An 11,392-nucleotide genomic window follows, 5' to 3' on the forward strand; every position below is an offset into this window, starting at 1 on the left:
GACTCAGAGAGTCATGCAGAACGGAAACAGACCCGTTAGTCCAATCTGTTCACTCCGATCAGATATCAAGTTTAATCTAGTCCCATTTGCCAGCATTTGGTCAATATCCCTCCTCTCAGATACTTTTTAAATGTGCGATTGTAACCGCCTTCAGCACTTCCTCTGACAGCACTTTCTGTACACACACCACTCTCTGTGTGAAACATTTATATTCAGGACCCTTCTAAATCAATCCTCCTCACCTTCAATCTTTGCCCTCTTGTTCTGGACTCCCCTATCCTGGTGGAGCAGAGTGTGGCTGTTCAGAATATCCATGCCCCTGACGATTTTATAAACCTCTATAATGTCACCCCTCAAACTCTGACACTCCAGGAGAAAGCACCTCAAACTAATCAAAATCTCACTAAAGCTCAAACCATCCAGTCCTGGAACATCCGGGTAAGCTATTTCTGCAGAAAACCGAGTTGCACGCAGTATTCTTCAAGTGGACTCAACAACATCCTGTACAGATACAACATACCACCACAACTCCTATACTCAATGCTCTGACTGATTAAGGCAAATGTGCTAAATGTGTTCAGCACCACTCTGTCTTCCTGCGATTCCACTTTCAAGGAACAATATACTTTCAGCCCTATGTCCCTTTTTTCCACAACACTTCCCAGGATCTCACCATTAAGTGTATAATTTCTGCCCTGATTTACCTTCCCAAACTGCAAAATCTCGTCTTTATCTAAATTAAACTTCATCTGTCCATCCTTGCCCCTTTGTCCCATCTAATTGCGGTCTTGTTGTACTCTGAGATAATCTACTACACCACCTTTCTGATGTCATCTGTAACCTTACTAACTATGGCCGCAATATTCACATCCAAATCTTTTACATAAATGATGAAATGCAGTGAACTCAGTACTGATTCTTACAGCACACTGCTGCTCACAAACCTCCAGGCTGAAAAATATCCCTCTTCCTTCAAGCCAATTGTGACGAGCTTCTTCTGTTTCCCATGTGACTGAAACTTACTAATCTGTCTACCAAGCAGAATGAAATACTAGCGATGAAGAGAGGCTGAGTAGGTTAGGTTTATTTTCACTAGAAAAAAGGAGATGGGGTGGGGGGGACCTGATTGAGGTTTACAAAATCATGAAGGGTGTAGCCAGGGTGGATAGTGTGCGAGATAAGTGGCTATCAAGCCCCATCTACGGCACTTTTTATTTCCCTTCCCAGGAACAAAGACACGGAGGAGTCTGTCCAAAACTTTTTCATTCAACTTTGCAAAGGTACACACACACAAGCATAGTAATCTCCACGCATTATATACATGTATATGTGGGCTGGGTCTACTACTGCTGCCTTGACCAACGAGTGCTCGGATTCCCCATTGTTTTCCTTATTTGGGTTCTGGTGCCTGCGATTATTTTATTATTCACTTGGCCAATCAGTGTTCGAGCTTCCCGTTCTTCCCTTATATGGATGATGTTGTACAACTGTGGTTAAGGGCGGTCTCTCAACTATCGAGGAAAGCTGTTACAACTGTTTCATTCATATAAACGTGGGGGAGGTCCGGCAACAGTTTGGAGTGTCTGCTTGTGTTTACTATGAGGTAGAAAAGACTAAAAGGCAGCTAACCGTTTACCCCCTACATGCTTGTGTTTATTATAAGGTAGAAAAGACTAAAATGCAGCTAACCGTTTAAAAATTACACTACCCCCTACAAATCCCCCGTGTCTTTTCTTACGGCCTGTAATTTTTCAACCGTAAGTTTCTTCTCCAGGGCATTTAATAACTCCCGAGCTTGTTCATCAAACTGCCCGTCTCTAATACTACCCCCGCCCAAGAGGGATTCACGTTGTTCCATCTCGAGATTTATTCGTTCAACCTGCCCATAGGGAACATCCTTCTTAGTAAGGGCGGTTTCGATCAGTCGTTGAGTTAATCCCCGGACACAGGGAATAACGCAACACCCAAGGGCAGTGAGTACCCTTGCCACCACTATACATGAGACAAGAAAGGGAACGACCACCCCCGTCCATTTACCGAACCAAGCTTCCAACCAGTCCGTGAGGCCAGAGTCGATGCCCGAGTTTTCGGCCAGTTCGTCCGCCAATGTGGTGAGTCCATCCAGGGCGCGGGTGATGGACCCATCAGGGGCTGTGTTGTTGGGGATGAAAGTGCAGCACTGAGTGCCTATCATGACACAAACACCCCCCTTCTCTGCCAACATCATGTCTAAGGCCAACCTATTTTCCCACGCCATCCTACTCGTGGCGTCCAGTTGTTCTGCTATTCCTTTCACTGCATCCCGGGTATAATTAATGAACCTCTGCTGATTGTAGTAAGTATAATTAATCCAATCCACATTCTTATTGATGGTCACCAACCAGAACAGTGACGACTCAAAACCCGCCGCTATCTGGTTCCTAGCCTTGTATTCGTCAGGAAAACCCCTGGGGACCCCTATGGCATCTAAATATATGTTATCATCGAAAGAGGTCTCCAATGCTCTCTCAGTTCTTCCACTAGAACGGGGTCGCTCTTGTTTTTCGAATACCAGGGTGAATGGGATGGCCAATTGAACGATCGCACAAGTGCCCGTCCATTTTTGGGGCAGGGTCGGTCGCAGAACCCTCCCACCACAGTACCACCAGAGGTCTGTCCTAGGCACATGAATGTGGGAGTAATTCCCGCCCCCAGTAGTTTCATTGACCAGCCGAATTGATCCGCTGCACTTGTCAAATGTCCCCACATCGTCGTCCCACTGTAGTCCCGTCCGAGAGACGCAGGCCTGGTGCGTACCCGTTACCCCTGAGAATGATGGCGGGCGGGGCGCCCCCTCAGACCTGACGGGGGGAAACTTCAAACTCAAGGGTCGACAAGTGGGGTCGTTCCAGGCCTCTCGGTCCTGGTACAGCCTTATCATGCAGTCCATGGCTCGTGGGTGTTTCTCCCATCCCAACGGGAATGGGACCACCTGAGGGTTAGGGCGGGCACTCGTGCATGCGTAGCAATCACTCTTTTTCATGCTCCTCACAGTATATTTGACCCATTCCATCCAGGCATTCGCCTCCCCGTATCCCGTTTCTATTTCAAAGGTCTTTTCCAAATCCGTCGTCTCAATTATTCTAATCTTTTCCTGCTTATCAGTGGTGGATGAGCCCCCAGACTCAGCTTCAATGACCGTGATATACGTGCAGCACAGCTGCATTCCCCCCCCATCCTGCCTGGCCCCCAACTCTAATACCCAGTATTGTTCTATTAAGTCTCGCCTCGTTCTTTTCCAAGTTCTTTATGGTCAGATAGAGCGGATTGCACTGATTCTGCCCACAATCCCGTCCAGGGGTGATGGGATCACGGACAACTGACACCATAGCTTGGACCCCGGGGGCTGGAGGCCTACTTAGGCCTTCCCTACCATGCAATTGTAATACTAACGTCTGAGCCTGGAATTCCCTTTCTCTCTCTAGGTTCCACTTAGTTTGATTCAGTTGACTTTTAGTCCTACAGGGCACCAACCCACATAGGTCTAAGCTAAATGTCTGTGTTGATTGGTTGGCAAGCACGGAGATGGAGAACCACTGACGATCCTCTGCTTGTTTTTTTCCAGAGGCCAAATTGGGTAACACGCACACTATGACCCAGCCCAAGGATAATGGCATAGCAAGTTAACAATACGATTGACCGCATTTTGTCGCGCCCCCCGTAGCCAGAGGGCACAGTTCCTTTAGACTCGCCAAAGTCCGATTAGTTCGTTCTCAGGGTCTCTGTTCCTTAGATGTCTTTGTCAGAGAGGTTCGTTCATCCTCTGTCGGTTGTGGCACTGGCCCCTTGACTCGAGTGTAATGTGTCCAGCCCTTTTCTGCCGTACGGACAGCCGTTTCGGTAGTCAAAAGTACCAGGAAGGGACCGTCCCAAGTTGGTTCGAGGGTACGTTGCTTCCAGCTTTTAATCAGGACCCACTGACCCGGCTTGACGGTGTGCACCGCAAACTCGAGGGGCGGCGTCTGTGCCAAAAGTCCCTGTTGGCGTAAACGAGATAGAGCAGACCATAGAGCCACCACATATTTTTGCACAAACATATCCCGAGACTCAAATACAGGAGGTTCCCCCTTCGGCCCATGGAACGGGAGGCCAAATAACATTTCGAAAGGGGAGACACCCAAATCCCGCCTTGGCTGGGTGCGAATTTGCAACAGGGCAACGGGTAGGCATTTGGTCCAAGGCAGGCCGATTTCACTAGTGAGCTTGGTTAGCTGTTTTTTGATGGTCTGGTTCATTCTTTCGACCTTGCCCGAGGAGGAGGGATGTCAGGGGGTGTGCAAATCCCAGTCAATCCCCATTGCTTGCACTACATTCTGGAGGACGGTCGAGGTGAAGTGGCTCCCCTGGTCAGAGTCAATAGCGTGGGGTAGACCAAATCGTGGGATGATTTGCTCGAGTAGAATCTTGCTAACCTGAGTTGCCGTTGCCGTGGTAGTGGGGAAAGCTTCCACCCATCCTGTCAGGTGATCTACCACTACTAATAGATACTTCAGGCGACCTATGGGGGGGGAGCTCAGTGTAATCTACCTGAACATACTCAAACGGCCTATAGGCCGGACTCCTACCCCCTTGTCTTGCATGCTGCCGCAGCCCCCTTTTGTTAATCTTTCGACATGTTATGCAATCTCCTGTGACCTGCTTGGCGACCGTGTACAGACCAGGGTGAGCATATCGGCGCAGGAAGGCATCACACAGTGCCTGGGCGCCCCAGTGACCCCCTTGGTGTAAACGGGCAATAATGTCCCGCGTCAACGGTCGATTTAGTAGCTGGCGGCCATCGGGTAAGGTCCACTTGCCTTCCCTTTCCTTTCTACCCCCCAGAGACGCGAGAAGAGTTTCTTCTTTGTCAGTAAACGTGGGCACTTCGGTAATTTCGGATATCTGTGGAATCCTTACCAGGCAGTTTATTACTTCCTTCCCCATCCCAGCCAATTTTGCCTGTTCATCTGCCAATTGATTCCCCAGGGTCTCTATTTTATCGTCTTTCTGGTGTCCTTTCACATGTACTACAGCAATCTCTTGTGGCAGCAACAAATCCTCCAAGATCATGGCTACTAGTTCCTCGTGGACCAACTCCTTTCCTCTACTATTTATCATTCCCCTTTCTTTCCAGATCTTCCCAAAGGTGTGTACTACCCCAAAGGCATACTTAGAGTCAGTGTAGATTGTCCCGGCTATTCCCTTTAAATTCCTCAGAGCCCGGTGCAAGGCGTACAATTCGCATGTTTGTGCCGACCAGGCATTCGGTAGCCGTCCACTTTCCACTAATTCCCAACCAGTCTCACTAATGACTGCATAACCGTTGTGTCTCTTCCCATCTATCACTCGAGAGGACCCAACAATGTACCACCGCCTACCTGCATGTAAGGGGGTATCCCTCAGATCTTCCCTCACTTTACTCTGGTACTCTATTATGTCTGAACAGCAGTGTTCCAGTTCCTCCTCCCCTTCCCCTTTCCAAAGAAAGTCCGCCGGGTTCTGGCAGCCCCCGACTTCTATTTGGAGGTCTTCTCGGTCTAACAATATGGCTTCATATTTCAGAATTCTCGAGTCAGTCAGCCACCTCCCGGCCTTCTGATTCAGGATAGTTCTAACCTGGTGGGGAGTAGTGACTGTCAAGGGGGGCCCCGAAAGTCAACTTCCTGCTTTCCTCTACCAGCTTTGCCGTGGCTGCCACTGCTTGGACACACTCCGGCCCCCCTCGGGAGACTGGATCCAGAATTTTTGACAGGAAAGCCACGGGCTTCCTTTTTCCCCCCCCAATCCTGGGTCAATACTCCAAGAGCGGTTCCCTTTCTGGAGTTCACAAAGAGGCGAAATGTCTTACTAAAATCCGGCAAGCTTAAAACAGGTGGGGCCATCAATTTTCCTTTTTGGATTTCAATTAACTTTTTCTCCTCCTCCTCCCATTTTATTCTGTTGGGTGCCTCCTCAATGAGTTTTAGGTACAAGTCTTTAGTAAGGGGGGCATAGTCGTCTATCCATAACCGACAATAGCCTAAGATTCCCAAGAACTTCCGCAACTCCCTCTTGGTCGTTGGGAGGCCTAGTTCGATTATTGCCCGCACTCTTTCCGGACTTATTCGTTTCTGTCCCTGGCTTATCAAGTGTCCCAGGTACTTAACCTCTTTCTCGACATATTGGAGCTTCTTCTGGCTCACTCTTAACCCCTTCTCAGCTAGGTAATTTAACAGGGCATTAGTCCCAATTAGGACGTCCTCCTCCGCGGGTCCGGATAAAAGGAGATCGTCCACGTATTGTATAAGCTTAAGGGCCGGGGACAAGGTTAGTCCCTCCAATAATTGTTCCAGAATCTGCCCGAACAGAGTCGGGGACTCAGTGAATCCTTGGGGGAGTACGGTCCACCTGTACTGTTGTTTTCTGCCAGTATCAGGATCCTCCCATTCAAAAGCAAAAAGATCCCTACTGTCCTTGTCCAGGGGACACGCCCAGAAGGCATCCTTTAAGTCGATAACACTAAACCAGCCGTGGTCCGGGGGGATTCGCCCCAGAATAGTGTATGGGTACGGTACCACAGGGTGCCGTACTTGGACAATTTTATTTACTTCCCTTAGGTCTTGGACCATTCGGTAGCTCCCGTCCGACTTCCGGACCGGCAGGATGGGGGAATTGTATCATGACATACAAGGCTCTACCAATCCATCTTTTATTAGGTCTTCCATAACTGTCTTCAGGCCCTGCCTCCCTTCCCAAGAGATGGGATATTGGCGCACTCTGACGTCGGGGCTCTGGGGCTTTAATCTTACCTCCACAGGTCGAATTGCGAGTCCTTCCCGGTTCCCTTTGGCGACCCAAACCCTCGGGTCTATCTCTGTCAATCGGGACTCACTAAGGTATGACATGGTAACGGCTAATTCTTCCTCTTCTCCCACTTCTATTCGCAATCCGAAACGGACTATCAAATCCCGTCCCAACAACCCATAGGGAAGATGGGGGAGGTAAAGGAGTTCCACCTGGAGTTCCTCCTCCTCCAGCCGCAAGGGTTGTGGTTCGAATATTTTCGCATTAAAAACCCCACCCTTAACTCCTGAAATGTTTAATGTTTTAGTTTGGAAGCCAACCCCCCTCGGATGGAGGGGAATTGAGGACCTGCCAGCGCCTGTGTCAACTAAGAAGGTAACATCTTGTCTAAATGGGCCCACCCGTAAATTTACCAGGGGTTCTTGGTAGGCCCGTGTTCCGATCCTCCCCTGACTTCCCTAATCCATTTGTTCACACTCCATTTCATACATCCCTTCTCTTTCCCTTTTAAACTCGGGACAATCCCTTTTGAAGTGTCCCAGTTTCCCGCAATGGTAACATCCAGCCTTCTGAGGGCGCTCAATTCCATAAGATCCTCCTCTCTCACTTCTGCCCCGGCTCGCTTCTCTCCCTCTCCAACTTTTCTTCGACGTTCCTCTTTCCACCCCATAACCTCCCTCCCCCATTCCGGTGGACTTTCAAGCTTCCCGTACAGCTGCCACCATCATTTTTGTCTTATGTTTCTCCCTTATTACATCCCTCTGAACGTACACCTTCTGTGCTTCCCGTAATAATTCTGCAACATCCTTTTCAGCCCAATCCTCCACTTTCTGTAATGTCTTCTGAATGTCAGGCCATGACGTAGTCACAAAGTGCACCTTAAGCATGCTCTTGCCTATTTCCCCATCGGGGTCTAAACCTGAATACTTTCACATGGACTCCCGCAAACGGTCTAGAAACTCACTCGGGGATTCATCCTTTTTCTGTCCAACTTCGAATGCTTTCGCTAAATTCCGCTGTTTGGGCACGCAGGTTTGGATCCCCCTGATTATAAGGCTTCTGAGGTCTGTCATATTGGCCCGTCCCCCCGCGTCGTTATGATCCCACCGGGGGTCCTCTAAGGGGTGCTTCTGCTCTCCACGCTGAGGGCCGTCCTGATGCTCCCTATCCCAAATGGCCATTGCACTATTCCGGATCATAACAATTTCATCGTAATTAAATAGTATTCTCATCATGGCCTGCAGTTCAGCCCATGTGTATATACTGGGCCCCAGAAATTGGTCCAGTTGTATTCCCACACTGACGGGGTCGTCCAGTAGACGGTGTAGTTCATTACGGAGTTGCTGGATATCCCCAGAATTTAAAGGTTGTACTACGAACCCGGTCCGTTCGTTCCCAAACGGCACCTCTCGTAAGGGGTTCAGCTGTTCAATATTGTCACTCCTCCCAGCTCTCAATCCCTCTTCTCGACCTTTCCGCATCTCGAGTCGGACTGATTTCCTAGTGCCTGGGGTGAGTTCTGCGCCCCCTCCTGTGCCCCCCCTCCAGCAGTCCATTCCTCACTGGTCGTAGCCTGCTGGGACTCGGAATTATCCGTCGCAGGAGGGAGGTCCGCGCTGGACGCCTGGTCATGCGCGGGTGGTATATACGCGGGCGGGGAAGACGGTGGCAAACCGTCGGTGAGGATGTCCCAAGACTTCTGGGGCTTCCTCGGGTCTGTTTGGGGAATCAGAGGATAGAGACGTGTGGGACTCTCGCCGTCGCCCGCCAACCAGGCGGCGGCATATTTGCTCTCCTCTGGGTCAAACGGTTGTTTTCTGTTAACATATACATTTAGGATTTGACACACCCAGTCTTCATCAGACCTATACTCGGGCCAAACTACCGAGGGGGCGCAGATAGGTTCTTTGGTCCATATAAAACAACAATATTTTATCATGGTCTCTTTCTTTAAGTCCTTCGTTCTACTACTGTCCGTCCATAGACTTAACTTCCGACCTAATGGACTATCGGGGGGTATTTCTTTCCCATTTGCAGTCTTCCCTGACTTTTCCATAGAAGTCTGATTTCCCATGGTTTATCTTCGGTCCTGGTCTTAAACGCCCAAAGCGTTTTCACAGATGACCGTCAAAACCACAATTTCCCGTGGTTTATCTTCAGTCCTGGTCTTAAACGCCCAAAGCGTTTTCACAGATGACCGTCAAAACCACAATTTCCCGTGGTTTATCTTCGGTCCTGGTCTTAAATGCCCAAAGCGTTTTCACAGATGACCGTCAAAACCACGCGGCCAACAAGGAAGAACAAAAGAATCTCTTACCTTGATCCGTGCACGGAGTTGTCTGGCCTTTTTAAATGTGTGTACCCCCGTGTATAGTCACTAACCGGTCGTCCCAGCACTCGTCCGTGTGTTCCTTTTCCAGGATTCAAAATTATTTTTAAATGAGCCGGGTCACATCCTCTCTTGGCCGACGTCCGACGGACCAAGCTGATCAGTGAGAAGTATAAATATATACTAGACGCGTCTTTGTTGTAATCAGGCTTGATCCGTGAGCCGAAGAGACTACACCCCCCCTCCCCGGCAATAATTATTTCATCCCGGACGAGCCCCCAATTGTGCGAGATATGTGGCTGTCCAGCCCCATCTACGGCACTTTTTATTTCCCTTCCCAGGAACAAAGACACGGAGGAGTCTGTCCAAAACTTTTTCATTCAACTTTGCAAAGTCGGGTGCTGTTCCCAAAGGTACACACACACAAGCATAGTAATCTCCACGCATTATATACATGTATATGTGGGCTGGGTCTACTACTGCTGTCTTGACCAACGAGTGCTCGGATTCCCCACTGTTTTCCTTATTTGGGTTCTGGTGCCTGCGATTATTTTATTATTCACTTGGCCAATCAGTGTTCGAGCTTCCCGTTCTTCCCTTATATGGATGATGTTGTACAACTGTGGTTAAGGGCGGTCTCTCAACCATCGAGGAAAGCTGTTACAACTGTTTCATTCATATAAACGTGGGGGAGGTCCGGCAACAGTTTCGAGTGTCTGCTTGTGTTTACTATGAGGTAGAAAAGACTAAAAGGCAGCTAACCGTTTACCCCCTACATGCTTGTGTTTATTATAAGGTAGAAAAGACTAAAATGCAGCTAACCGTTTAAAAATTACACTACCCCCTACAATAGAGACAAGCTTTTTCCCAGGGTGAAGGATTCTTCAATAACGAGAGGTCGTGCTTTCAAGGTGAGAGGTGGAATATTTAAGGGCAATACACGCTGTAAGTACTTCACACAGAGGGTGGTGGGCATTTGGAACGCGTTGCCAGCAGAGGTGGTAGAGGCAGGCACGGTCGATTCATTTAAGATGCGTCTGGACAGATGTATGAATAGGTGGGGAGCAGAGGGATACAGATGCTTAGGAATTGACCGACAGATTTAGACAGTACATTTGGATCGGCTCAGGCTTGGAGGGCGAAGGGCCTGTTCCTGGGCTGTAAATTTTCTTTGGTCTTTGTTCTTTAAAAGAACACCTTGCTGAAGTCCATATAGACAATGTCTACCAAACTGCCTTCACCAATCTTCTTTGTCACCTCTTCAAAAAACTCAATCAAATTAATGAGACATGATTTCCCATGCAGAAAGCCACGTTGTCTACCCCGATCAGCCCTTGACTTACCAAATGTATGTAAAAGCTATCCCTCAGAATCCCCTCCAACAACTTACCCACCACTGACATCAGGCTCACGGGTCTATAGTTCCCCAGCTTTTTGGGTCACTGTTTCCTTTTCTAGTCCCACTACTCCACTGCTCACAACAAATGTTAAATGTAACCAGGTTGGTGATATGGCCGATGATATTTGTCTCAGACTGGGTCAGGGTCAGTTTTAGGAACAAGTCAGGCTAGTTTCTTTAGTCTGCTAAAACAATGTTACTCAAAGCAATGTTACTCAAACTATGATGGAAAAATGAATGGCAATCTGTTTGGGTTTCGCAAATATACACACACACACAAAATCTCTGCAATTTTAACTTGAAAGAACTTTGTCCAGATATTATTCGAACACGTGACAAAGGAAAAATTGCAACATTGGCCAAAACGTTATTCTGCTTCTGAAGATATTGTACTTACACAGCTGCTAGCAATGGGATTTCATCCTGGGAGAGTTGGATTTGGCTGAATTCCCTTTGATTTAGGCAGTGAGGAGATTCCAGTGAATTGTGGTCAGGGATCACTCAAAGGTTAGCACTGATGCCTCACAGCAACAGGGACTTGGGTTCAATTCCAGCCTTGGGTGACTGTCTATGTGGAATTTGCACATTCTCCCCTTGTCTGTGTGAGCTTCTAATGGGTGATCCAGTTTCCTACCACAAACTGTATAGGTTCAGTGGATTGGTCATGCTAAATTGTCTGTAGTGTTCAGGGAATTCTAGGTTATGTGCATTAGTCAGGGGTAAATATAGGGAAATGGGTTGGGAAGTTTGGTATGGACTTGTTGGGCCGAAGGGCCTGTTTCAGCACTGTAGGGATTCGATAAAAATACGAATGGTAACGATGACTTTAGAGTTTTGTTTAGCTCGCACATATTACTGTGATG

The 11,392-nt window shown here is 48.3% G+C and overlaps 1 protein-coding gene across 1 annotated transcript; it reads right to left on the reverse strand.

Annotated features, from left to right (window-relative positions):
* Positions 1–1,246: 1,246 nt before the first annotated feature.
* On the reverse strand, positions 1,247–9,371 carry LOC140470168 (uncharacterized). The gene is made up of 2 exons (XM_072566590.1): positions 9,119–9,371; positions 1,247–4,016 (listed from the first exon to the last, which is right to left on the reverse strand). Exon 2 carries the CDS (start codon positions 3,203–3,205, stop codon positions 1,712–1,714), a length of 1,494 nt encoding a protein of 497 aa, XP_072422691.1. The 5' UTR covers positions 3,206–4,016; positions 9,119–9,371; the 3' UTR covers positions 1,247–1,711.
* Between the last annotated feature and the right edge of the window lie 2,021 nt (positions 9,372–11,392).

Source organism: Chiloscyllium punctatum, chromosome 50 (assembly GCF_047496795.1).
Source record: "Chiloscyllium punctatum isolate Juve2018m chromosome 50, sChiPun1.3, whole genome shotgun sequence".
Classification (NCBI taxonomy): Eukaryota; Metazoa; Chordata; class Chondrichthyes; order Orectolobiformes; family Hemiscylliidae; genus Chiloscyllium; species Chiloscyllium punctatum.

Coding starts and splice junctions, on each gene's coding strand:
- LOC140470168 (XM_072566590.1), bottom strand. CDS start 3,205: ATGCAGCTGTGCTGCACGTATATCACGGTCATTGAAGCTGAGTCTGGG.